The 24,972-nt window shown below is 41.7% G+C and overlaps 1 protein-coding gene across 2 annotated transcripts in view; it reads right to left on the bottom strand.

Moving 5' to 3' along the window:
• Positions 1–21,352, bottom strand: part of atf7a (activating transcription factor 7a) — a 34,616-nt gene extending 13,264 nt beyond the window's left edge. The window contains exons 1-8 of one of the 2 annotated variants that reach the window (XM_048982727.1): positions 21,286–21,352; positions 11,338–11,409; positions 3,424–3,520; positions 2,889–3,022; positions 2,562–2,714; positions 742–819; positions 292–449; positions 5–101 (exon numbers count right to left, since the gene is read on the bottom strand). In XM_048982727.1, the coding sequence (XP_048838684.1) occupies positions 5–101; positions 292–449; positions 742–819; positions 2,562–2,714; positions 2,889–3,022; positions 3,424–3,520; positions 11,338–11,385 (765 nt within the window). In that variant the 5' untranslated portion in view covers positions 11,386–11,409; positions 21,286–21,352. The remainder of the gene's footprint in view (positions 1–4; positions 102–291; positions 450–741; positions 820–2,561; positions 2,715–2,888; positions 3,023–3,423; positions 3,521–11,337; positions 11,410–21,285) is intronic. The other variant, XM_048982725.1, reaches the window with a different exon arrangement.
• Between the last annotated feature and the right edge of the window lie 3,620 nt (positions 21,353–24,972).

Consider the following 24,972-nt stretch of genomic DNA (forward strand, 5'->3'; position numbering starts at 1 on the left):
TCACCGATATGACAGAGGGCATTTGCACTGGGCCAGGAAGCACTGGTACCGCTTGGCCATTGGGAAGATGCATCACCATTGGGTACTGCGCTGTCGGGGAACTGCCAGTGCACAGCAGGAATTAGCAAAAGCCAAAGAGACAGAAAGGGACATGCATTTACGTTGGGTTGCTGAAGACAGCAGAGGAACACAGGGGTGGAGTTATATGGTAAGGGGGGAGGGGGGCTTAAGAAAAGGTGGCTGTAATAAAATTCAGATTTAAGGGGCCGGATTGCCCCAGCTCTGACTCACCCCAGCTGGCGGTTGGAGGGAGGAGCCTGTGTGATGACTGAGGTCGGTGAGGGCATGGTAGGGTGCATGGCATCATAACCCATGTGGAGAGGCAGTGAGCCGGGCCGAACGATGGTAGGGGTAGGGGCTGAACTCACTGCTGACTTTGGGTTACCCTCCTGTTAGGAGTAACAACTATTACATAAACAACTACCCTTTGTTAGCAAATGATTGCTTCTTGTAAGATTTATCCCCATGACTAAAACTGCATTGCCCCTGTACCAAAGAATAGATGCTCCAGTGCTGTTGACTACAGACCAAAGGCACTGACGAATAAAGAAAAAATAATATGGTGGCCCTTTCACATCTGAGATGACTTGTGAAGCCGTTCCTAGATCCACTGTACTTTGCATACCTAGCACACATAAGTATTGAAGATCCTATGCTGTACTTCACAGAGGTTACTCATACCTGGACAAGTCGAGCAACATCATGCGGAATCTCTTCTTTAACTTCTCCAGGGCTTTTATCACTATCTAGCCTTCCCTGCTGGGTGAGAAGAGCAAGGTGATGCGAAGCGACACTCTAATTTTCATAGGCAACTTTATTAACAAGCTACAGTAAATGCATGTCTGATATGACGCAAACGCATTGATGTCCCCATTACTCAGTCCGTGCAGGATACTGCAATCACAGAAATTAACGCAAAATCCTACAACCTCCACAATATTTGCTAGAGCTTGCAGTCTTTCAAGTTTATTGTAGTTCTTTCATAAAAAAATCGCCAAATCAACAGACCACTTGCATTTGGACCATGATGCATCCCGTGGTCCCAGTGCAACGTGCATTTGTGCATGTGTTTCTGCTGGGTCGCAATAAGGGGAAGATCAGTGCAATAAACACATCTCAGTTACCAACAACAATAACTAATAAAGACTGTGAAAAATAACTCTTGAATGTTTTGCACAATAGTGGAGGTAGACTGTTTTGCGCACCTTGCAACACTGTGGTAAACAAGCATACAGTCATATGGATGTAAGAAATCACCCTTCGTTTTTCAAACAGCCTTTAAATGTGTACATATTATCGAACTATGCACTAACCAAAAACGTATTAAACAAAAAATAATTTGGTGGGGTAGGGTAGCTCTGTGGGTTGGGACTCAAAAGGTTCCTGATTTAAATCCCATGGTCAACAGATTGATCCCACTACTGGGCTCTTGATAAAGGCCCTTAACCCCAATTTCTCCAGGGACTGGCTGACCCTACTGTCCCCTCTATGCCGATACCATGAGGTGGCCTCCTGCGATGCTTTTCCAGCTGTTCTGAGGGAGTACCCACCTATGCTGGGCACTCGCTGTCTGCTTTTCCTTCGCTCGCTGATCAAACTCCTCCAAAACCATTTGTGCTGTGTTTATTTGGCCAAATCACGTGATGCAACACTCTATCACACTCCTTTGTCAGTGGCTTGGCCTGTCCAGAGTTTTCACTGGTACTGCACATGTACACACACACGTGAGTGTATGTGTGGTGTGTATGTTTGTATGTATCTATGTAGGTAAGGGCTACATCCTTGTTTTATGGGACTTCATTGCTGCTTCTAGGAGCAGTGCACTTCACACCCGTACTTAATGTTTTGAAGGTCACTTGATGTCATCCTGCAATTCATGAGAAACTGTAGAATAGTTTATTGGCTATCTCTGGCTGATATTACTTTCTGGTCGTTCCCAGTGTCTCATGCTTCACCTTGTTCTTGTGTACAGCTGTCTTAGAAGTTCTGAACCTGGAAGCAACCTGCTGTTCACTGTAGCCTTCTGCCAGCAGAACCACAATTAAATCAGGATTTTAAAATTGCAGATTTGTTTAAAAATATAGTGGTCTCTTAATTTTTCTGTGGCTGTATGTAGAGTAGTGGCTCTGAGGCTAGGGATCTGTGCTAGTAACTGGAATGTTGTTGGTTCAAATCTGGTGAATGCCCAGAGTTATTCTACTCCATTGGGCCCTAAACCTGCAATTGCTTCATCATGGGTATGACATGGGATTAATCTACATACAGCCCTATAAGGAGGTCCTCCAACTTACAAGGAAAAACTTGGGGGTTGGTGGCAGGTTTGGCACAACAGCCACTAGAAAAAAACTCATATCATGCTTTGTCTCACTTTCTTTCAATTTCTCCTTTCCCAGGATTGTCAGTCTCTCAAGAATCTGATCCAGGGCATGAGTCAGCAGATCTATGCACTCTTTACTGACATATCGTTCTCCCCTTGTCTTTTCCCATTTCCTCTCCCTCACCGTGGACCTCCTGCCACTGTCAGACATGCTGGAGACTGAGTCAGGGCTCCCGGGAGGAGAGGAATCCACCTCAACAGGCCCCTCTTGCTTCACCTTCACCTCAGATGGTGTCTGCAGGCTCATGTCCAGGGCAGCAGGGTGGGAAGGAGGTAGCTATCGTAAGGAGGGGAAAAATGCTTTGGTGATCTCAAAATAAGCCCAGCTGACGTTTGTCATCTATATTAACCCAGAATACATACAACCCTTATATTTAACCCCTTTATGGATTTTGGTTCTGCAAATTCAAAACAGAGAAATCCCCCACCCCCTTTCGGTAACTCAGCTTACAGGATTCTTAGCTCTCTTGTTATCGTCATCTTCCTGGGTTTTGGGGAACTCTTGTTCAAAGGAACTGGCTAACTCATTAAAGAGTCCCACCTCCTCACAATTTTTCAGGAACCGAGTCGGAGTGGGAGTCTGGTCTAGAAAGGCAGAGGCGGGGGGGACAGTCAGGGTGGTTATTAGCAGAAATGCATGACACGCTATCTGTTTCAGCAATGTTCTCCCCACATCATGGTTCTCAAGTCATCTGTCAGGGTTACAACAGTCAACAGAGTCAATAAGCACTGAAATGAGGCATTGCACTAAGCCACAAACAAGATGATGTAACAAATTGTACTAAATATATGATCAGTATTATTTCTAATGAATATGCTGGGAGACCACGTGGAATGATTCTTAGCTCTTTGTCCAAAAGATGTTGCACTGTGCTACGGCATTGGTGCATACTGACTCTGTTGACCATTGTATTCCTAGCAGACGATCAGACAATCATCAGGTCAGAAAAATTACTGAAACTACGGAATTCTGCAGCTATAAGTACCTGCAATGATGACCGAGTCTGTTCTGGCAGGTCCAAACTTGAGTGTCATCTCATGCTTGTGCTTGTGAACAGCGAGGTGATCTTCATTGGTGAACCTCTGTGGAAAGAAACAGAGAAGGTAAAAACATAGTTGAGGAGGTGATGAATGGCGAACAGAAAAGTAGAAAATAGAAGATGGATTCATTGCAGGTGGAGCTGTCCATACCAAAATATCTGATTTAAACAGAGGATGAGCTGACCGTAGAAAAATGGTACCAATCAGGTTTCTCAGATACCTCATTGTAATTCTGAGCTGCAGAGCAACTGATCTCAATCACTATAAAACCTGTAATGCCAAAAGTATTGGGACACCAGTCTTTTCACACACATGAACATTAATGACATCCCATTCTTAATACGTAGGCTTTAATATGGAGTTGGTCCACCCTTTGCAGCTATAATAGCTTCAACTCTCCTGGTTAGGCTGTCCACAAGATTTAGGAGAGTTTATGGGAATTTTTGATCATTCTTCCAGCAGAGCATTTGTGACATCAGGCACTGATGTTGGACATGAAGGCCTGGTTCTCGTTCTCTGGTCTAATTCATCCCAAAGATGTTCTGCTGGGTTGAGGTCAGGGCTCGGTGCAGGCCAGTCAAGTTCCTCCACACCAGACTTGCTCATCCATGTCCTTATGGACCTTGCTTTGTGCACTGGTGCACAAGGTCGTTTGGAAGAGGAAGAAGCCATCCCCAAACTGTTCTCACAAAGTTGGGAGCAGAAATTGTCCAAAATGTCTTCGAATGCTGCAACATTAAGAGTTGCTTTCACTGGAACTAAGGGGCAAAGCCCAACCCTTGAAAAACAACCCCACACCATAATTTACATTTGGCACAATGCAGTAAGGCATGTACTGCTCTCCTGGCAACCACCAAACCTGTACTCCATGTACCCGTGCTTGGCCATGGAAACCCATTCCATGAAATTCTCTACGCACTGTTCTTGAGCTAATCTGAAGGCCACATGAAGTTTGGAGGTTTGTAGCTACTGACTCTTCAGACAGGTGGCGATTTCTGCATGCGTTGTCCCCGCTCTGTGATTTTACGTGACCTACCACTTTGTGGCTGAGTTGCTGTTGTTCCCAATTGTTGCCACTTTGTTATAATACTACTAACAGTTGACTGTGAAATATTTAGTAGCAAGGAAATTTCACGAATGGACTTATTGCACAGGCGGCATCCTATCACGGTACCACGCTTGTATTCACTGATCTCCTGAGAGTGACCCATTCTTTCACAAATGTTTGTAGAAACAATCTGCATGCCTAGGTGCTTCATTTTATACACCTGTGGCTATGGAAGTGATTGGAACACCTGAATTCAATGATTTGGAGGGGTGTCCCAATACTTTTGACAATATAATGCACATAGCTAAGTCACCATTATAAAATCCTTCTTACCAACAGTTTAAGCAGTACTTACTGACAAAATTTTGGTAATTTCAGTATGTTCGGTCATTAGATCCTCACTATTCACTTTCCTGAACAGCACCTATGTCCCTTATTCAGCCACAGACTTCCACATTATCTATCAGACAGACATCATGAGGGTCAATGTTGGATGTCTGTCAGGCAAGCATGACGGTGTGGTACCTCAAAAGGAAGCAACATCAATTATTTGGCCATATTTTGCTTCAGCAAGTAAGAGTCTGTATGAAGTGAAATTGCATGTCTACTCTGTCAGAAATTTTCTGCAAGGAAGGGTAACGCAAACTACTTGCATTACTAAATCCATTAGTTAAAGCGTGACCATTCTGATTATTATTACAATTATAACTGCACTTTTCATTAACCAAAACAAAAATGTTAAGTTCAGTTTTCTTAAAACATTCATCAAAGTTCTGTCTCCATAATTACGCCCTGCATAGAGATGTCATGAGCAGCTCCCAGCAATAATCACATTTAAATAACTGATTCCCATTTAAAGCATAATCTTACGTCCACTGTAATACCAACTATTCATTTCCAGTCATGTCATGATATTCTAAATTCTGCAAGGTTAAAAAATTATTATGAATTTAACACTATCAAAGTAACTGTTTAAAAACAGCAAGATATTGATTTTTGATAATATCGCCCAGCCCAACTTACACATCAGGCTTTATGCTGTAACCAACACTATTCTCATCACCTCTTACCACCCACTGAGTTCAGCTGACCCATATAAAACATCCCGGAAACCAAAAATAAGGTTCTTATGCTAACTTATTATAATGTGTAATAAGATGCATAATCGGTCTATTGATAGAGCAGGTTAGTGGACAGACAGTGCAATTAATGGCCCATTGTGAAAATATTTCCACCTCAAACCAAAAACAAGTGACCAGTCAATAAATTATCTGATAATAAACTAGAAAGTAATATAAAATGAGGAAAAAAACACATGAATGTGAAAAGGTCAGTGTTATTGTTCGTGGTACTGACTCACACCCAGAGGGTTTGCACTTGTATGTTAAAAACTCAGTTTTCACAGAAAGCCGATATGCAAAAGAGAGTTTGTTTGATTTTAAATCATCTTTCTGACACCATTTTAGGCATGCACAATAAGCAGGGAAAGAGCCCATTCCTGAGTGCATCTGATTCAAAGAGACATCAAGAGCTCACTGCATGCCTACCTGTGCCTCTAAACCCCTCACTCCAGGAATATTTTGAATTGTAGATGAAGAAACAGAGGAGACTTTTGAGACTCGGGACTATTTCCGTCACAGTATCACACTTACAGCTGAGCAGCGAGAAGTGGAAACACTGTCAAACCTCGAGGCTTATTTTTAGACGTGCTGCCAGCACTACTGTGGGACTCATATGTTCACCTCTCTCACCAGCCGGTGCATTTCACAGCAAGGAATAATTCGCCATTAAAGGTGGACAGTAAAATTAAGGAAAGGAGGCTCTTATGCGGCTTCTTGTATTCCCTTTTTATTCTCAGTTAAGATGCAACACATGGAGAGATAAAGAACCATCTGAACTGAAAATCTAACTGGATATTTTTTTGTTGCCTATAAGCAGCTTAGGTTGTGTATAAAATCTTCATCGTACATATCAGATAGGGTGACATAAAGGGTTCAACAGACAGACAAAGCAGCAGAATTCAACATCAAATTAGGCCACAAAACAGGAATCAGCTACCCACAATGACAATAGATCAGCTTGCTGACTGATAGTTAAAGCTGGTTTTGGCTTTGCTGGATGACATGGACAAAACAATACCCAGCTGGAAAACACCTTGGACGGCCTGGCATGTGGCCAGGACTGTCTGGCTGTGGGAAGAACCTGGAAACACCAGAAATGCAGCAGAACTACGCGCGGTGGATGAGGGCTGCACGCAAGGACATTTGGCAGCACGTAGCTGTATCATTTTGCAAGGCTGATTCTCAAAGAGTTAAACGACAGAGAGAATAAAACGTGTCCCTTCAGCCAAGCCAAGTATTGCAACCAAATGTTTTGTCCGTACATCAACAACTAGGTCTCAGGAGGAAATTCTGTCTGCTTCAAACCTGCAGTTAACATGCTATAAATATGCAGTATTTATGCCCTGTTAAAACAATATCTATTCTAAAAACAGGCTTAGTCATTCATGTGCCTTAGTGTTTTGCTCAGTTGTGCTTCGTTTTAATCAACCACGATTAAAACCATCTACAAACATGACTAAGCAGGAACACTCATGATAAAATGGGTTGGTATTTAAGCTCTCTTATTTCAGCAATATCTATTCCATTTGATTCAATAAAGAAAGAATACAAGAAGGTAAAAATACTATTTATACTATTTATACTGGTTATATCGATAGTCAAATAATCTATTAATCTGACAAATCTTCCAGTAACCATTTATAATATAATATAATATAATATAATATAATATAATATAATATAATATAATATAATATACACTGCAATTGGTGCGAGGCAGGAACCAACCGACCATTGCACAGTTCAGACTCCAATTGACATAAGTTGCATGTTTTTGAACAGTGGAAGCAAACCGGAGGATATGGCAAGATACGGCGAAAAGCCATGCAGACAAAGGCTGAACGTGCAAACTCCACACACACACAAAAGTGGCAGTGTGTGGCAACAGCGCTGCCCACTGCGCCGCCCTCAAAAGGCTTGCGCAATGTGCGATGTAAATACTGCAATGGAATTTCATGCACGTGGGATCACCACATTGCAAGGACTAAACCACCAGTAAGTTGGGCCTAAAACATATTTACTCAGTCATAGGAAACAAAACTTAGCAAGCATTGCAATTTTAATGATGGTTCCTTTTCAAAATTATCTAGCATATGTTAAAAAAAAAAAAAAAAAAAAGCCAGAACTGATAACCCAAAGACCTTCGGCTGTATGGAAATGTTTTCGGTTCCAGAGTGGAATGCAGTCAAAAGCAAATCATTTGCTGGCACTGCTTAGTGTCTGTTAGCACAAGTCATGCCAACACCACCAACTTATCTGACAGCCTCTGTTGACAGATAAGTTCTATTTGGCTATACAGTTTTCAATTTCTAAATATCACAAGAACTTCAAATATCAAAATGTGAAATTTTTCCAGTATTGCTGATATAGGCTCTGGGCCCCCTGCGACCCTAAATTGGACAAGCAATTACAGGAGATGGATGGATGGATGGATGGATGGATGACTTATTATGCACCATATTATGTAATCATGACGCTAAGCAGCAGGGCTAACCTTTATTTTAGCAGCGACTAATGTGACATACAGAAACAGTAGAAAGTTCATTTAAAAAATTATTTACGTCAAAGTGATCAGAAAGACAGGGAATACACCACGAGGTTAAATGGCAGATCTTTGGCTAAACTTGCATTATTGGGTCCATTATTGAGTCCATCAAACCTGAACATCTTCTTTTAAGATGTACTTGCACTGCAGTCATGCCTGCTTTGCAATACTGATAGACGACTGCATTTTCATTTACTTATAACAGGAAGTATTTCCACACAACTGATGCTTTCACTCTTTATTCGGGTCCTTGTATACCATGTGCTGTCTTCAGTAATTGGGAAGATCATTTCAAATCGATGCTTTTTAATAATTGCAGGCTGCCAACTTTGGTCAGCCGGCTGATGTGAGATTTTCACTTTGCATACTCATTTACATGTACACCCAGGTCACAGTTATATTCCCTTGTAATTAGTCTGTAGAGTTTGCAAACTACTCCCAACACTTTTGATGTAGCTAATTTTAGTTTAAGTGGAATAATACAGATTTGCCGTAAGATATCTTACGTAAGCGCAAGAGTCAGAAAGCCTGAGTTTCATGCCAGATGAGTGACAGTTGGCAGCCTTGTTAATCGAATAATCAAGTTTAATCGTGTAATTGTGACAGCTCTAATACACATTGTACATTTGCCTTCCCATACCTAATCAAATGTGCTAGGGCTGCGACACTCAGAGATCGTAAGATTCACCGATTCGCATCGTTGCACCAGCATAAAAGTTTGTGATATGACTGTCCTGAATAAAAAAACAGGTGCACCGGATAAAATTTGGGATGGACTCGGGATACGTCATTTCTAACATCTTTGGATCTGTAAAATCCAATTTATTATTGTAGAATAGAGAGCTAAATCATTTAGCTTTATTAATTTAGTATTATTTATTTAGCTCACAAATGGTGTTATTAATGTCTTCAGGGGTCATTATGCTTCCAGACCACAGGAGGGCATACGTTTTATCTATGTATGTATGTGCGTGTGTATACACACAAACATATATATACACAGTACTGTGCAAAAGTCTTAGGCAACCAAAAAAAAATTAGGTTTAAATAACTGTCATGTTGGTGTAAAACTATGCTGTTACGCCCACCAAAGTGTGTCAGCTCAGCCATTTCAAAACTTCCGCTAAAATCACCCTGTTATTTCCAGCAACCATACAACACACCCGTGTGTTTTCTGACCTGACCACTAGCCCACGTCATGTATCTATTCAATATCTCGTTCACTTTTATGACTAATTAAGTTAATTAATTAAGCGAGCTGGTGGTGAAATTTAATAAATACATAGAATGGTTCGGGTGCCACTGAGGAGAAGTTTGGGAACTGAAGTGGTGTTCATCTAGCCATCCAAGTAGATATCAGTAACTTTTTGGAGAACAGAAGACATTTTACTAGTTTTTATTCTGTTACTCGTAATTTTCATATGTTCTTATGCTAAATTATATTTTTTGTTCTAAGAAAATGTGCACTTACTACCCAGATAAATAGCGTTAAACATTTCTTCTGAGTGCCTAAGACGTTTGCACAGTACTGTATGTATGTGTGGGGGCGGCATGGTGGTGCAGTGGTTAGCACTGTTGCCTCACACCTCTGGGACCCGGGTTCGAATCTCCGCCTGGGTCACATGTGTGTGGAGTTTGCATGTTCTCTCCATGTCGTCGTGGGGTTTCCTCCGGGTACTCCGGTTTCCCCCCACAGTCCAAAAACATGCTGAGGCTGATTGGAGTTACTAAATTGCCAGTAGGTGTGCATGTGTGAGTGCATGGTGTGTGAGTGTGCCCTGTGATGGGCTGGCCCCCCATCCTGGGTTGTTCCCTGCCTCGTGCCCATTGCTTCCGGGATAGGCTCCGGACCCCCCGCGACCCAGTAGGATAAGCGGTTTGGAAAATGGATGGATGGATGGATGTATGTATGTGTAAAATCTGCTCATGGAGCAAACATTGAAAAGCTTATGAAAAGTTACGACTATTATAAACTGATGCATGCAAAAGCAAGCTCTCTTTTGTGTCTGTGAACAGAGAAGAATTGCCAACTGGTTTTTATGTTTATGGAAAAGTGAGGAATATTGTTTAACACAGTTCAAAGTAGTTTTTTTTTTGCTATTTTTTCTTTAAGTGGTTGTGGCCAATTCTCTGCAAGTTTCTCATCCAAGTACTGCACGAGTTGGAGGCGTGTCCGGAAATGTATTGCATCTCATCATATCGGGTTGAATGCGCACTCCATCGCAATAGCTGTCATTTGCATCGTATCGCAATAGTGGTTTCTTCATATGTATCTTTAATGTACTGAATCGTTGCCAGATGTGTTTCCCATCGCCTCAAGAGACGGAGATGCACATCCCGAGAGACAATACAAACATTTGCATAACTACATCAATATATAATAATTCTTCACTTATACTGATATTAGGTATTGTATCAGTTCATGTTGCCAGGACTTCAAGAAATACTAAGGTCCCATATCCAAAAGTAAAGCCATTGTACTGGGTTATAGTATGATAGTTTTAATAAATGCCAATGTATTTTTTTTTATTACCATTCATTGATACAAATTTCTCTTTTTTTATTCAGTGTATCATTTTGTGTTGCACTGTTCATGTCTTATCATTATCATTGGTCAATACCTGATATCATTAATAAATCTGTTTTGCAGACTTTTTCTTTACTTAAGAACCCCCTATATGTGTCTTTCTCAGGAAACAGGAAATTCCTCCCTGCAGAGTGCTGATGAGTCAACAAGACGTATATTTGTTAGTCACTTCAAATGACTCTGAGTCACCGGTGAGATCCAGACAAAACTCCATGGCATGTCTGTCAGGTAGAAAACAGTTTGTGCCTCAAAGGGACCAATCAGGGCCCATTTGGCTACTTCACAGATAGAATACAGTTTCCACATTGCAGAAGAGGGGCACCATGCTCCAGCCAGCATATCACACACTACAGATGACCCCAGATGTCACTGTGGCATTTTTGCTATTCTCCCTTACCCTGGAAACACAGTTAAAAAGCTGCTCAGAGTCTCACTGTTCAGCAAGAGTGAGAGGCACCCTTGTGTATATGCCTATATAACTTCACAGTGCAGGGGACTGAATGGAAAAGGAATAAATGAATGAATGAATGAATGAATGAATGAACAAACAAAACCCACCTGTCCACAGCCTGGGGCATTGCACACGAAAGGTCGATCATCCCCCATATTTGTGAAGAGCCTTAAGCGTATCTGTTGAAGAAAAGAAGATAAAACATTCTAAACAAATACGAAGGGGTGTCAACCAGCAATGCAAATAAACTGTGCTTCATAACCAAGGAAGCACAAAGCTTGTGGTTCTTCTGGGAGATAAATCTCACACAGGTGCTTTCCGGCCGACCAAAAACTAGCAGTTTACATATGAGAATCAAATCAACATTTGCACAAGAAAATCCCTATCTGCATTCTAGGAAAGTTCACATAGCATCCCAAACTAAAAATTATTTAAAAATACCTCAAAAATACTTCCTCAAAAAACTTTTTCTGTAAATTTTATTCCCAATATGCACCGAAGCCTTGCGCGTTCACAGAATTCAAAAAGTCTAAGCATATTTTCATCTTTCTCTATTAAATCATCTGAGGTTGATCACTGTGGTGACTTTGAATTAAAACTGTAGATACTTTATTAGTAGTAGATGTTCACATGTAGGCTGTTCAGAACAAGGTTGAAGCAGACTAAGCAAATGAACAGGCAGTATGTGACAAATGTGGAGAATCTGATTACTTAATGTAATGTGTCACAAACACCAGGTTTGCAGATTATTTTAAAAGCCATAAAAAGACTTTGACATTTTGACATTTAACTGTATATCACTCACACTTTGAAATTTCAAAGCAAACTGCCTGAATGACTTTTGGGTGCTTCTGACACAAATCATTTTCTTAGCCCTTCTTAGTCACCACAGTGCTTTCACTAATACAAAAATACTGCTATTTGTTCAAATTAATAAGAAATAAGGAGGACATTAAGGTTTTATCTACACCTACCAACACTCGGTGATTCCTAGAGCAGTTACACAAATATAATAAAATGATCAATTCACCATAAAAAAAGGATGCATCAATACCATTCTTTTCAGACCAAGTATGAGTACCGATGCTTGCGTTCTGGTACTCAACAATACCAAGTAGGGCTGGGTGATGTCTTTAAAAAACTATATTCAATATATCAGATACAGATTCTGTTAAAACTTGCCAACCAGGGGGTAGGGGTGGGGACGACAACGGACTGGCAGGCCGGATTTACTTGTGATCTAAAAACATGCTGCGTGTCGTCTAAAACAGTGGTTCACAGACCTTTGGCACAGCTTACTACCTCAGAAAGTATTGCGCTCTCCATGTACCACAACTACGACATTTTGCTTGATTATCAAGAACAGCATAGTTATTTCACTGCTATACTTTCATTTTTGTCATTAATTATATTCATACATACATATGGATTTGGGACTGGGCCACCACTGCTGATCTGCTTATGATGATACACTATATAGACATAAAGCCAAATGGGGAAGATGGTGGCGCAGGAGGTAGTGCTATCGTTCGGCAACCAGAGGGTTGCCGGTTCGAACCCTGGTTCCTCCTGACACCATCAAAGTGTTGTTGAGCAAGACACTGAACCCCAAATTGCTCCTGGTGTGCACCTTGCATAGCAGCCTCTGCCACCGACTCATGAATGCGAGGCATGAAATGTAAAGCGTTTTGAGTACTTGTAGGAGTAGAAAAGCACTATATAAATATTTACCATTTGGACAAAAGTGTTGGGATACACCTAATTTATTGAATTCGGCCGCTTCATTCAGACCTATTGCCACAGGTGCATAAAATGAAGTAGCTAGCCATGCAGTCAGGCTTACAAACATTTGTGATAGAATGGGTCGTTCTGAAGAGCTCAGTGAGTTAAAGCATGGTACTGTCATAGGATGCCACGTTTGAAATAAGTCAGTTTGAGAAATTTATTCCCTGCTAAATATCCCACGGTCAATTGCTAGTGGTATTACTGGTATTACTGGTATATCCGTTGACTCAATAACTGTCCACACTTCCCTCTGGCATGAATCCCAGCACAAAAACTGTGGACCAGGAGCTTCATGGAATGGGCTTCCAAGGCCGAGCAGCTGCCTGCAAGTATCACATCACTAAGTACAATGCCATGCATTAGATGGAGTGATTTAAAGGAAGCAGCCACTAGACTGTGGAGTGACAAATCATGCTTGTCTGGCAATCTGATGGATGAGTACGGGTTTTGTGGATGCCAGGAGAATGTTACCTGCCTGACTGCACTGTGCCAACTGTAAAGTTTGGTGGAGGACAGACAATGATATGGGACTGTTTCTGTTTATGCTTCCAACTTTGTGGAAACAGTTTGGGGAAAGACCTTTTCTTTTCCAGCATAGCTGTGCCTCAGTGTATAAAGCAAGGTCATAAAGACATTGCTGGGCAAGTTTGGTGTGGAAGAGCTTAACTGGCCTACACAGAGTGCTAAGCTGAACCCCAATGAACATCTTTCAGATGAGCTAGAAAGAAGATTGTCAGCCTGGTCTTCACGTCCAACATCATTGCCTGAGCTCACATTCTGGATGAATGGGCAAAAATTCCCACGGATAGGCTCCAAATTCCTGTGAAAAGCCTTCCCAGAAGAGTGGCATCTATTATAACTGCAAAGGGGGAACCATCTCCCTATCAATGCCTGTGGATTGAGAATGGAATGTCATCAAAGTTCCGGCATGTGTAACGGCCAGGAATTCGAATACTTGTGTCCCTGTAGTGTAACTTTGCAGGGGCATTGCATGAGAGATGAACTGAAACTGATTAAGTTTTCAGGCAGATTGCCCAAACATTGAAGCAATTCCACGAAGTGAAAGCAAAAAAGAGTAGTTTCAGACATTTGATACCATTAGTGTGATAACTTAAAAAGTATCTAATACATCTTTTTCAACCTTGGCAAGCACAATGTATGGGAGGAAGAAGATCTGGGCCTCTTCAAATTTTGAGACAAACTGCACCAAAATTGGAAGAGGCTGGAAGAAATGACACTCAGGGTGAGAAATGTTAAAAACTTTCTTGCCAAAATGTTTTGAAGTGGCTGTACACTTAAAACGACATCTGGACAAAACAAAATGGCGAGAACAACCTGTCGCATCCTTAAAACGACGTTACCACTTTCTTCCTTCTATGTCAAGCTACAACCCAAAAGGGTACAGAATTTTGTTGATGCAGGAAACCCACGTACAAAGCCCAAATAAACCTACTGTAGGGAGCATGTGAGTCATTTTAATAAAAGCGATGAAAGCTGCTTTAAAACGGATGCTTTCTTTATTAAGAGCTACTATTAGTTTAATACTAGAAGAAGCACGGATAAGGAAGCCAACAATTTACATGACACTCACAGTTACGCACTAATAAAGCATATGCATTCCATGGAAAACATTCCATGCCAGTAACTGCATCATCAGTCCTGCTGACCAATCCCACAGCACCACATTTATGTGCACAGGCGGTGTGCCAAAATGGTGATCACCACGGTTATTATGGCTCATAGCATGTCGTATGGCTAAAATAATGCTTATTCCAATGATTTCATTTGAAATCTATGACTACCTTTAGGACCCATCCATCCATCCATCCATCTTCCAAACCGCTTATCCTACTGGGTCGTGGGGGGTCCGGATCCTATCCTGGAAGCAATGGGTACGAGGCAGGGAACAACCCAGGATGGGGGGGCCAGCCCATCGCAGGGCACACTCACACACCTTTCACTCACACATACACACCTATGGGCAATTAAGCAACTCCAATTAGCCTCAGCACGTTTTTGGACTGTGGGGGGAAAGCCCACGACGACATGGGGAGAACATGCAAACTCCACACACATGTAACCCAGGCAAAGACTCGAACCCGAGTCCCAGAGGTGTGAGGCAACAGTGCTAACCACTGCACCACCATGCCGCCCCCCCCCTTTAGGACCCTGCTGTTGTAATTCCCCTGCAGGCTGGGCAGATTGCAGCCAATGATTTCTTCTGCAGTCCTTTGCACCCTTTACAGTTTTGCTCTTTCAAGTGAGGTGGAAGAACTGAACCAGACAGCTACGGAGGAGGTCAGGATAGATTCATGGATTACAGCATAAACCTGAATCCATAAATCCTGAGGTATCATGAATTTCTTCAGCTGTACTAGAAAGTAAAGTCTCTGTTGTGATTTTGTGATAATAGAGTCTATATTACAGTGCATTCCCACTTCTGGTTTCTGGTTTTGGTGGTACCCAGAAACTTCAATGACTCCACCGTGGAGACTCCAGCACCATTGATGCTGAGGGGGAGGTGGGGGTGAAATCCATGACCATCTCTTGACTTTGGGTGCTGTGCAGCAGATAGCGTCTTGACGCAAGCAAAATTAACGGCATGACTTGGTTTCTGTAGCAATATTCATCATTGTTAGGACACCGACAACAGTAGTGGCATCGGCAAACTTCAGAGATTTCACTGAAGGGTCACTGGAGGTGCAGTGGTTGGATACAGACTGAAGAGACTGAGTGACTAGACAGACTTGGAGAGCACCAGTTCTGAGAGTAAATGTGTCAAATGTTTGTTTCCCCAGCCATATCCGCTGTCTTCTGATCCAATGACAGGTAGAATACAGGACAGACAGCTGGAAGAGTTTAACCTGTAGCAGCTCAGAATTGATGGTTTTGAAAGCTGAGCTGGACAAACAGTACTCTTGCATTGGTCCCTAAGGTGTCAAGATGCTCTAGTACAGGGGGTTAATCTGACCCTGCACTGTCATCCTCAGATCTGTTGGTCATGTATACAAACTGTAAGGGGTCAAGCAAAAGCTTCATTATGGTTTTCAGATGGTGCTCAAAGACTTTCATAACTGCAAAAGTCAAAGCAATAGGTCTACAGTCATTTAGGCCTCTGGTCATTTTGGGGACAGGGATGATATCGGAGGACTATCATGTGGGAACAGAGCATTAATCCAGTGATTTACAATGCTGTCTCACTGACAGCCCCGCTTTCTAGTTTTGAAGTACTTCTGCAATGCTGATAATTAGTCACCCTGCAAATTATGTTCGTTGATGATATCTTTAATATGTCATCCGGTGGTACCACTTACTTACAGGTATTGGGTCTTTGTCACAAGGGTGAAAACAGGTACATGACCCCATATCAGACCTGATACCAATAGTAATATCAATATCGATGCACCCCTACCATAAAAAATATTAACAATGTTAAAGTAATTCATTAGCATACCGAACATGCTCACTATTGTCCTGTTGCGTCACGTGCTCACTGAGAATGCTTCTTCTCTGTTCCCTACTATACAGAACATTTTGTTGCTTATGTAAATTTCTGCAGGCCTCACATTAAGTCCCCATTGACTGCCTTCCCCGCCCAATGTTTGGAAAGCAAAGATCAACAACACCGAAAGCTCACAGGCTAAGTGTAGAAATGAGGCAGGTTTTCTATGCAGAAATGCAGTTTTTTTTTTGTATAACTGTCAAACAGCCTATTTCTTCCCACAGAGATGAAAGGGGTCGTAATGTCGCCAATTCTTCCAGCTACACAAACTAGCAACAGGGTGCTGCCAGTTTTGGAATCCATCTTCATGAAATACAGATAACTCATTAATAAGATACCCTTACATAGATGCAACATGGAAGCATAAGGATGGGGTGGGATTCAATTATTTTCCCTGACTAAATGTCAGAATTATCAAATCAGTGCACAATTTCAGAATTCACCATGTGATATTCACCCTGCTGATCATGAAGGCTTTGGAGAAAGAGGCTACCTCTCTGTCCACACCTTCCAGTTCACTTGGATTTCTTCTACTCAGCAAGTTCAAGGAGACCAAGGGTACTTAGCTATATGCAGCCACAGGCCCTCAGTGTTTCACACAGTCTGCTAGGAGACCAACTAAACAAACCATATTAATAACTCCAGCAGCAGCCAGGAATGAGCAGGCAGGAGCATGGAACCTCACCCCAGAGAGAGAGAGAGAGAGAAAGAGGGGGAGAGAGAGGGACACAGAAGGACTGGACGGAAGACAGAATATGCCCAGCAGTTAGCAGCACAAATGTTAACATGCATTATTTTTTATTTATCCCTGCCTATTTCTTCTGCATTCAGGTCAACTGTGAGTGTGCGTCTCATATATCTCAGACCTTGACACGCACCATTTTTACTAGATAGTCAACATTATAAGCTTCATGTGGTTGTGGTGATAATGTTTTGGCTCATGGGCGCATGTTCATGTAATATTTGCACATAAAATGCTGACCTGACTTGGTTTCCATTATAAAATAAGCACCCTATATATTTCTGAGCCTGAAAAAAGGAAGAACTCATTACCAATTTATGAAAAAATGTGTGCGCAGGAGTTACGAGGCTATAAATATACAGGTACAATTTTTAAAAATTACGAAAATGATACACAAATTATTCATACTTTTAAGTATGCAATGTAACGTTGACATAGAAGTCTTTTGGGGGACATTTCAGAGGATTTCTCCTTTATCCTGCAAGAGGTCCAGACATGCCACTGGTCAGGTTTGCCGACCACATTAAAGCTGTTTATTGTCTACTGGAAAACAGAAGTTTTTTTTTTCTTTTTAGTTTGTTTTATAAGTGTTTCTCCTTATCACACTACCACACTGTATGCATTTCAGCAAATCCTCTGGTTTACCAAAGTTTAATTTTCAGATGGTTCTGCAACACAGTATGAAAACAATAAATAAATAATAAACTTAAATCTGAGCATAGCTGAATACGAAGTGCTTGGTGTGTGGATCTGACATACCGCGATTCTCAAACACTGTTGCTGTCTCATTCTGATATAAATCCTACATTTGAAAAAGCAGGTGGTCAACTGGGATGATCCAAAACTCTATACTGTTACATAACAGTCTGAACTACACCCTACATACACCAGGTCACCTTGAAGCCCAATGGATCTGCACACCCTGCAATATATATTTCCTCTCTCAAGGAACATGCATGCACAATTCTACAAGTGCACCTGACAAGGAGAAAAACAGATACAGAAATCCATTAATGTATGGTTATGTATCACTAGCAGCCTCAGAAGGTAAATCCTATTAAGGGGTACACTTTTCTAAAGCCCCTGCTGGAAATTTACATACCACTTTTCAGCTGCATTGTTCCAACTGAGATGCAAAATTATTGATGCAATGCGTGATTGATGCAATGCTTTATGAAATCACTAGGCAATATGAATTTTTCAGCTCCATCATAATCTTATGGCATCAATGTTGCAAATGCAGTATGTCACTGACCGAAATGTAATCACGCAGCACCGTGCAAATCAATCAATCAGAGCAGAGCTCATCAAAATATTAATGAGGCAACCAAAAAAGGGAAAACAGCCTATTTCTAGGGCCAAAATATGGGGTGGTAAATGGGCCCATAAAACCACTTCTGGCCATTTGTTGACCAAACAAGGCCATAGACATTCTATGCAGAAACCAGAGAACAATTTGAAATACTGAAAATAATGCATTCTGTGACACCTTTAAGGTACCATGAACGGACTTTGGGACAAAAGTCTGTCTACAGTCCAGAGATTCATCATCTGTAGTAAGCTGGAAAACCTTTTCGTCGAGAGTGTAAAAATGCAGTCTGCAAGATGAACACTGACCTTGAGAAAAGAAACTTAGACTTATGCGGAGATTGATTCGACCAGAGCATGAAAAGCCCTTTTATCTTTCCAATGAGCTACAACAGAGGCATGTATCTGTGGGAGTAAAAAAAGTTACAGCTCATCAATTTTTTTTTGCTACCTGGAGTGTAGAAAAGGTGCTATATCGAAAAGCAAATTTAATTTAAAAAAAAAATTTTTTGCTCACTCTGGGAGGAAATCGTAATTCAGCTGCCAAATTTTAGGAGAAAAGGCTAAATGTGTCACAAATTCTCTTGAATTAAAACTGATACTGTGGTTTTATTCATCTAAAGCTTTTAATATTAGCAGGCACTTTTTCCAATACTTCCATCTCATAACAACTCGCCAAAAAACTTCATATACGTTGGAAATTAATTTCGTTACCATAATAATTAGTTCTGTTCAGTGCTTAAAGGCAAGCAGAAAAGCTGCAGGTACAAAGATATGGCAGCATTGGCAACTGGCCTACAGTCAAGAGGGAATTAGTCTAATTACAATAAGAATCATTCGTTTTGTTACTAATACAGAACCTTCGGCGATAAACATGCATGTCATTTAAAAAAAAAAAAAAAAACTCCTCATGCATTATATTACATCCATCCATCCATTTTCCAAACCGCTTATCCTACTAGGTTGCGGGGGGTCCGGAGCCTATCCCGGAAGCAATGGGCACGAGGCAGGGAACAACCCAGGATGGGGGCCAGCCCATTGCAGGGCACACTCACACACCATGCACTCATCCCTATGGGCAATTTAGCAAGTCCAACTAGCCTTTGCATGTCTTTGGACTGTGGGGGGAAACCAGAGTACCCGGAGGAAACCCCACGACGACATGGGGAGAACATGCAAACTTCACACACATGAGACTTGAACCCGGGTCCCAGAGGTGTGAGGCAACAGTGCTAACCACTGCACCACCGTGCCACCCCCCCCCCCCCTTTAGGACCCTGCTGTTGTAATTCCCCTGCAGGATGGGCAGATTGCAGCCAATGACATGCCATGACATGACATGACAGTTTATAGTGGTTACTTACGCAGAGTATACCAATAACACTCGATCACTCTAGATGAAAATATGTATTTATAAACTTTCAAATAAGTGAGATGTCCTATAGCAAACATTAAAAATTTTGAATTACTGCATGATAAGGTTTTTAAGTTCTACGGAAAGACTAGGTTTGTGATGAAAAGCATAGAGGCAGAGTATGTCTTGAATATCACAAATACGAATTACACCCAAATAATTCATTTAATTCAGGTTTATCAAGTAGTAAGTAAAAGTATTGCACCCACATGCCATAAAAACGCATTACTGTCACATTTACTTGATTTAGGAACGACATCGTACGAAAAGGCATTAGGGTTAAGTCTTTGACTGTGCTACTGCGTGCAACTTCCCAAACCTCTTAGCCTTTTTAATTATGGAACACGAAAAAAGTTACGTCGAGGTGTGAAAACAAACACAGACACTAAGGCGCGATTTTAAAAGAACAACATCAATTATTTATACTGCAGCTGAAGCGCTAAAATAATCGTTACTTTCATCATCCCGCGCCTTAAATTTCATTAATTTCGGGGCAATTTCCCGCCAGTTAATAGCTGCATCAATAATCGCTGCTACGGGCACATAAGACGTTAGCTGATCAGAAACGATGGAAGTATTAACTTGTATTAGGACAAGATCTGCCAAACACCACAAATTGCAAGTGGATCGTATTATTTAATAATGTGTACTAGATCGGACCTGCGGTAACAGTCATCAGTACAGCGCTGCTGAAGGGCAACAGACGAACCTGGGTCTGCCTTTTCCCGCATGCGACCGCCCTTATTCTTCGCCGATTGGTGGCAAACAAGCGGATCAATCGCACGTTCTCTAGTGCGATTGGTTACCTGGCTGTCAATAGCGCCTGACCTCAAACTATACCCGGTTGTCAGAGGTTCTCCCTCAATGGTTGGAATTTCCCCCTCTCTTCCTAACAGAGTAACAGAGCCCCAACTGAGCAGGCCGCTCCACACCAAACCTATAAGAAGTGTAACAACCCTGGTAACAACACCTCAAATGCAACGGTTCTTCAACCTGCCGCAGCAGCTACACTAAAACCTAGAAAGCAAATACCAGTGGGCAGAATATAACAACGATTAAGCATAAAAACGAGAGTTAAGGAAAGGCTAAAACATACGATGCTAATGTAGCTAAAGAGCTAGCTAGCCAGTCTCAGGCAGATACAATGCAAAAAATTACCCTTTTACTTGTATTTCGAACGGGACACTACTAAGTAAGTCACTCCTGGTTCTATTCTGCGATTTCTTAAGGCGATCCTATCAGACATTCCCCTGGTTTTCACCTGGATTGCGAATCAGACAGTAATAGATTGTTTACAAACTCACCTCAGCGCCTCTCTCTCCTCTCTTCTCTCTCTTGGAATCTGACACTCCCCTCCTAGGCAAAATCTCGCGAGATGTTCCAACGTCAGACTCCAACTTGCCCATCAGTTCACGATCAGATGTCGGTAGGAAGAGGGGGATGTCGTTGTTGTTTGCAGTGTATCTGTTTTTTTGAGCTTATTCAGATAAAAGATTTGTTCCGATTTTTAATTGATTCGTGCCCCCTGAGTATTTTCCCCGATGGATCCCTTTTTGTTTTAATTAGACTTTATTTTATTTTACGTAATTTAATGCCTGGTTTCTGTTCCAGGCACAAGGCAGGGGGGGTACCTAAATAGTATCAAAATGCAGTGTTGTGCACTAGGGAAAGTCATTTCTAATGAATGCAAATAATTGTCGTATAATAAATTAAGTAAGCTAACCTGTAATCAATCTTCATAAAGGAAAATGTATATTACTAGCCACACCCTTGGCTTGCGTTGAAAATTATAAAAAAACAAAGTTAAACTTGCAATTAAGATTTTTTTTATTATTTTTACAGAGAGCTGTAGCCCAGCCCACAAACTGAAGATGGAGGCCTTTGAATTTAGTGATCAGTGGTTATTGTTCACACACCACAGCACACAACAATGAAATGTGTCCTCTGCACTTAACCCATATGTGACATTGTAGAATAGCAGGGTATGGGGGGGGGGGGGCAGCTAATTCAGCACACAGGGAGTGGTGCTTGGGGGAGGTCCCTTGCTCAGGGTACCTCGCTGGTCAGGGATTCGAAGCTGCAATCTTTCAATTACAAGTGCCATAAGCCACCTTTGCCCACATTGCCACTTTGGGGCAATTCTTATGCTGCAAAAGCCTGTAAATGGGAGGAGGTTGGAGAGGTCAAGGTCATGGAGAAAGACTATTGGGCGGCCGCAAAGATGTTTTGGCGAACAGTTACTTGGGTTACGCTCAGCCGGGTGGGTAAGTGCTGACCAACTATGAGGATATTGTCAAGTGGTGGAAAGAACGCTTTGAGGAACTCTTTAACACAATGTGTGCCCTCTTACTGGGAGGCAGCATTGCAAACTTCATTGCACCTGAAGCTGCTATAATGATCAGAGGCTTTCATAGTGGAAAAGCTGTAGGGGTAGATGAGTTGTGGTTAATGTAATGTGCCCCTTCACTGATTCATGGAAGGTTGGCCAATGGCGATGTAGTTCCTGTTTATAAAAGGAGGACCAGAGAATGTGTTCTAGCCTTGCTCTGCAACTGTGAAGCAACTCCACCCCCTTGCATAGCTTTGTGAGGGTTTCTGGGAATAATGTAGGACAGTCTATATGTGCTTTCCTGACTGCTGTACACCCCAGCATATACACTCCTGGGCAAAAAAGTGGGCCAAACCCAAAATTGCAAAACATTTAGCTTTTAATGGTCTCAACAGCAAATAGCAGGAAGATAATCTGTAACATTTTGAAGACCCAGATGTGTTAGTTTGAATTTTATCACACATTTTAATCTTTTCATGATTTTATCATTGTATGCAAGAAGGCTGTGTAAATGAATGCCCCCGTGTTCAGACAGTTCACTGCAGCAGTGATCAGTGACAAACAAACGGTGGCAGAGGTCTCTGGAGAGAAATTTTTAGTTATTGCTAATTATCTAAGAAAAGGTTAATATTTAGCAATTTTGGGTTTGGACCATGTTGTTTTTGCTGAGGAGTGTACTGTAGGTGCAAGGTAGGCAACCACCTGGAGCCGCTGAAAACTAGAGGCCGCATAAAAACAGAATTTCCAAAGTAACATTAAGGATATAACATAATGTGATTATTTAAATTATAGCAACATTTCCAGCATGCATTTTTAGTGACAGGATAGACAAAATTGCCCCCCACCCCGGCTATAATGGACTATTCTACTTTAAGACTTTGCACTACCCAGCTTTCTTTTAACACTGGCGTTCACCGGGTGTTTCACTGCTAAGCGAACTGGCACAAAGTAGCCTAACAGAGGAAGAAAATGGCACTAAGATACAAGACCAACATTACATTTATCCCATGTCTTTGATACTATCCCACTAGAGAGGTAGACAAATTGTGAATGTACGTGGAGGGAACACAATTAAATGAGTGTATGCAAAAATTCAAGAATAACCTTAGCAAAACACGGAACAGTTACATTTCTTTTAAATTTGCCCAATCAATCTGCCAGTACAATACCCCCCCTCCACCCCAGTTAGCACATTTTACCAAAAGCATTCCCACCCCCACCCTAATTCATATGCTTTACCACTGGCACCCCCTCCTTTCATTAGTATGTAATTGATGTTCCATTGCTTTTAATTCTGGCTCCTTTGCATTTTGTCTCCGAAAAATATCTCAAATGGCCCACTTGGGGTCCTACTGCCCATGTCAGTCTAAGGTCCCCAGATAAGTGAGTGTGCCCCTGGTCATAAGGTACATCATTACATGTACGATTTAGTTATTGAAGTTTTAAGAAGATCCATCACATAATACCCCTACTATACTTTTTTTCTACTTTTTTTTGCTTTGTCCAGAAACTGAACAAAGATCCTGTCCACTACTCTCATAATATGTCCAGTCTTTTTTTCTTCCTAATTCATTGTCTATCATTTTATTAACTGCTATTTGGGTTGAGTGTCTTCTTTGCTCAGTTTACCTTTCTCTGGCCTGAAACCTGATTTCAGAACAGGAAGCTGTCTTTAATTATGTATCCAGCCTCCTTCGAGCAGGATTTGCATAGCTGCAGGCCTGGCTCCAGGCCCATGCCTATGGAGTATTCTTAATGGGACAGAGCAGAACTGAGAGGATGGAGATGACTCTGACCTAACCCCCTCTTCCCAGGAGCATCCTCACCCCCTTAACACACAAGAAAAAACTGTGTCTAAAGTCAAATCAGCAGCACAAAATGAAAGAATTCAGACCAAAGCCACAATACAACTGATGAGTATGAGGAGGGGGGCGGGGTTCTATGGAGGGTACTTCCCTTCCCTTCCTGAGAGCCTCTTGGCTTTTTTTCCAACACTCCCAAATGGGTTTGCTGTGTTTGGGCAAACAATGACTGAAAATAAACTCAGACCTAAAGAAAAATACAAAGTTGGAAGCATAACATTCTATGCTTCCAACTTTTGGGGAACAGCTCGGGGAAGGACCTTTTTGTTCCAGCATGACTGTGCCCCCAGTACACAAAGCAAGGTCCATAAAGACATGGCTGGGTGAGTTTGCAGTAGAACAGCTTCACTGGCCCACACAGAGCCCTGACCTCAACCCCATCAAACACCTATGGAATGAACTAGAATGGAGATTACGGGCCAGACCTCACAAATGCTCTTTTGGATGAAAGGGCAAAACGTGGAAAGCCTTCCAAGATGAGTGGCAACTGTTATAGCTACAAACGGGGCGCAACTCCATACTAATGCCTATGGATTTAGAATGGGATGTTATAAAGGTTCCTGTACGTGTCATGGCCAGGTGTCCCAATTCTTTCGTCTATACAGTATATCTGCATAAAAAAAGTTACCAAGCATATAGGTTTAAGTTGCTTTAATGACGGTGTTGTAATGATACTTAAACATACAACTGCTACTATGGCCCTTCCTGCCCTTGTCATAAGCAGGGTGTACAGTGCTATGCATTAATAGATGACAAATAGCAGGACTGCAACAGCAGCCTTGTTTAGGAGATTGATTTTT

Source organism: Brienomyrus brachyistius, chromosome 18 (genome assembly GCF_023856365.1).
Source record: "Brienomyrus brachyistius isolate T26 chromosome 18, BBRACH_0.4, whole genome shotgun sequence".
NCBI classification, from domain to species: Eukaryota; Metazoa; Chordata; class Actinopteri; order Osteoglossiformes; family Mormyridae; genus Brienomyrus; species Brienomyrus brachyistius.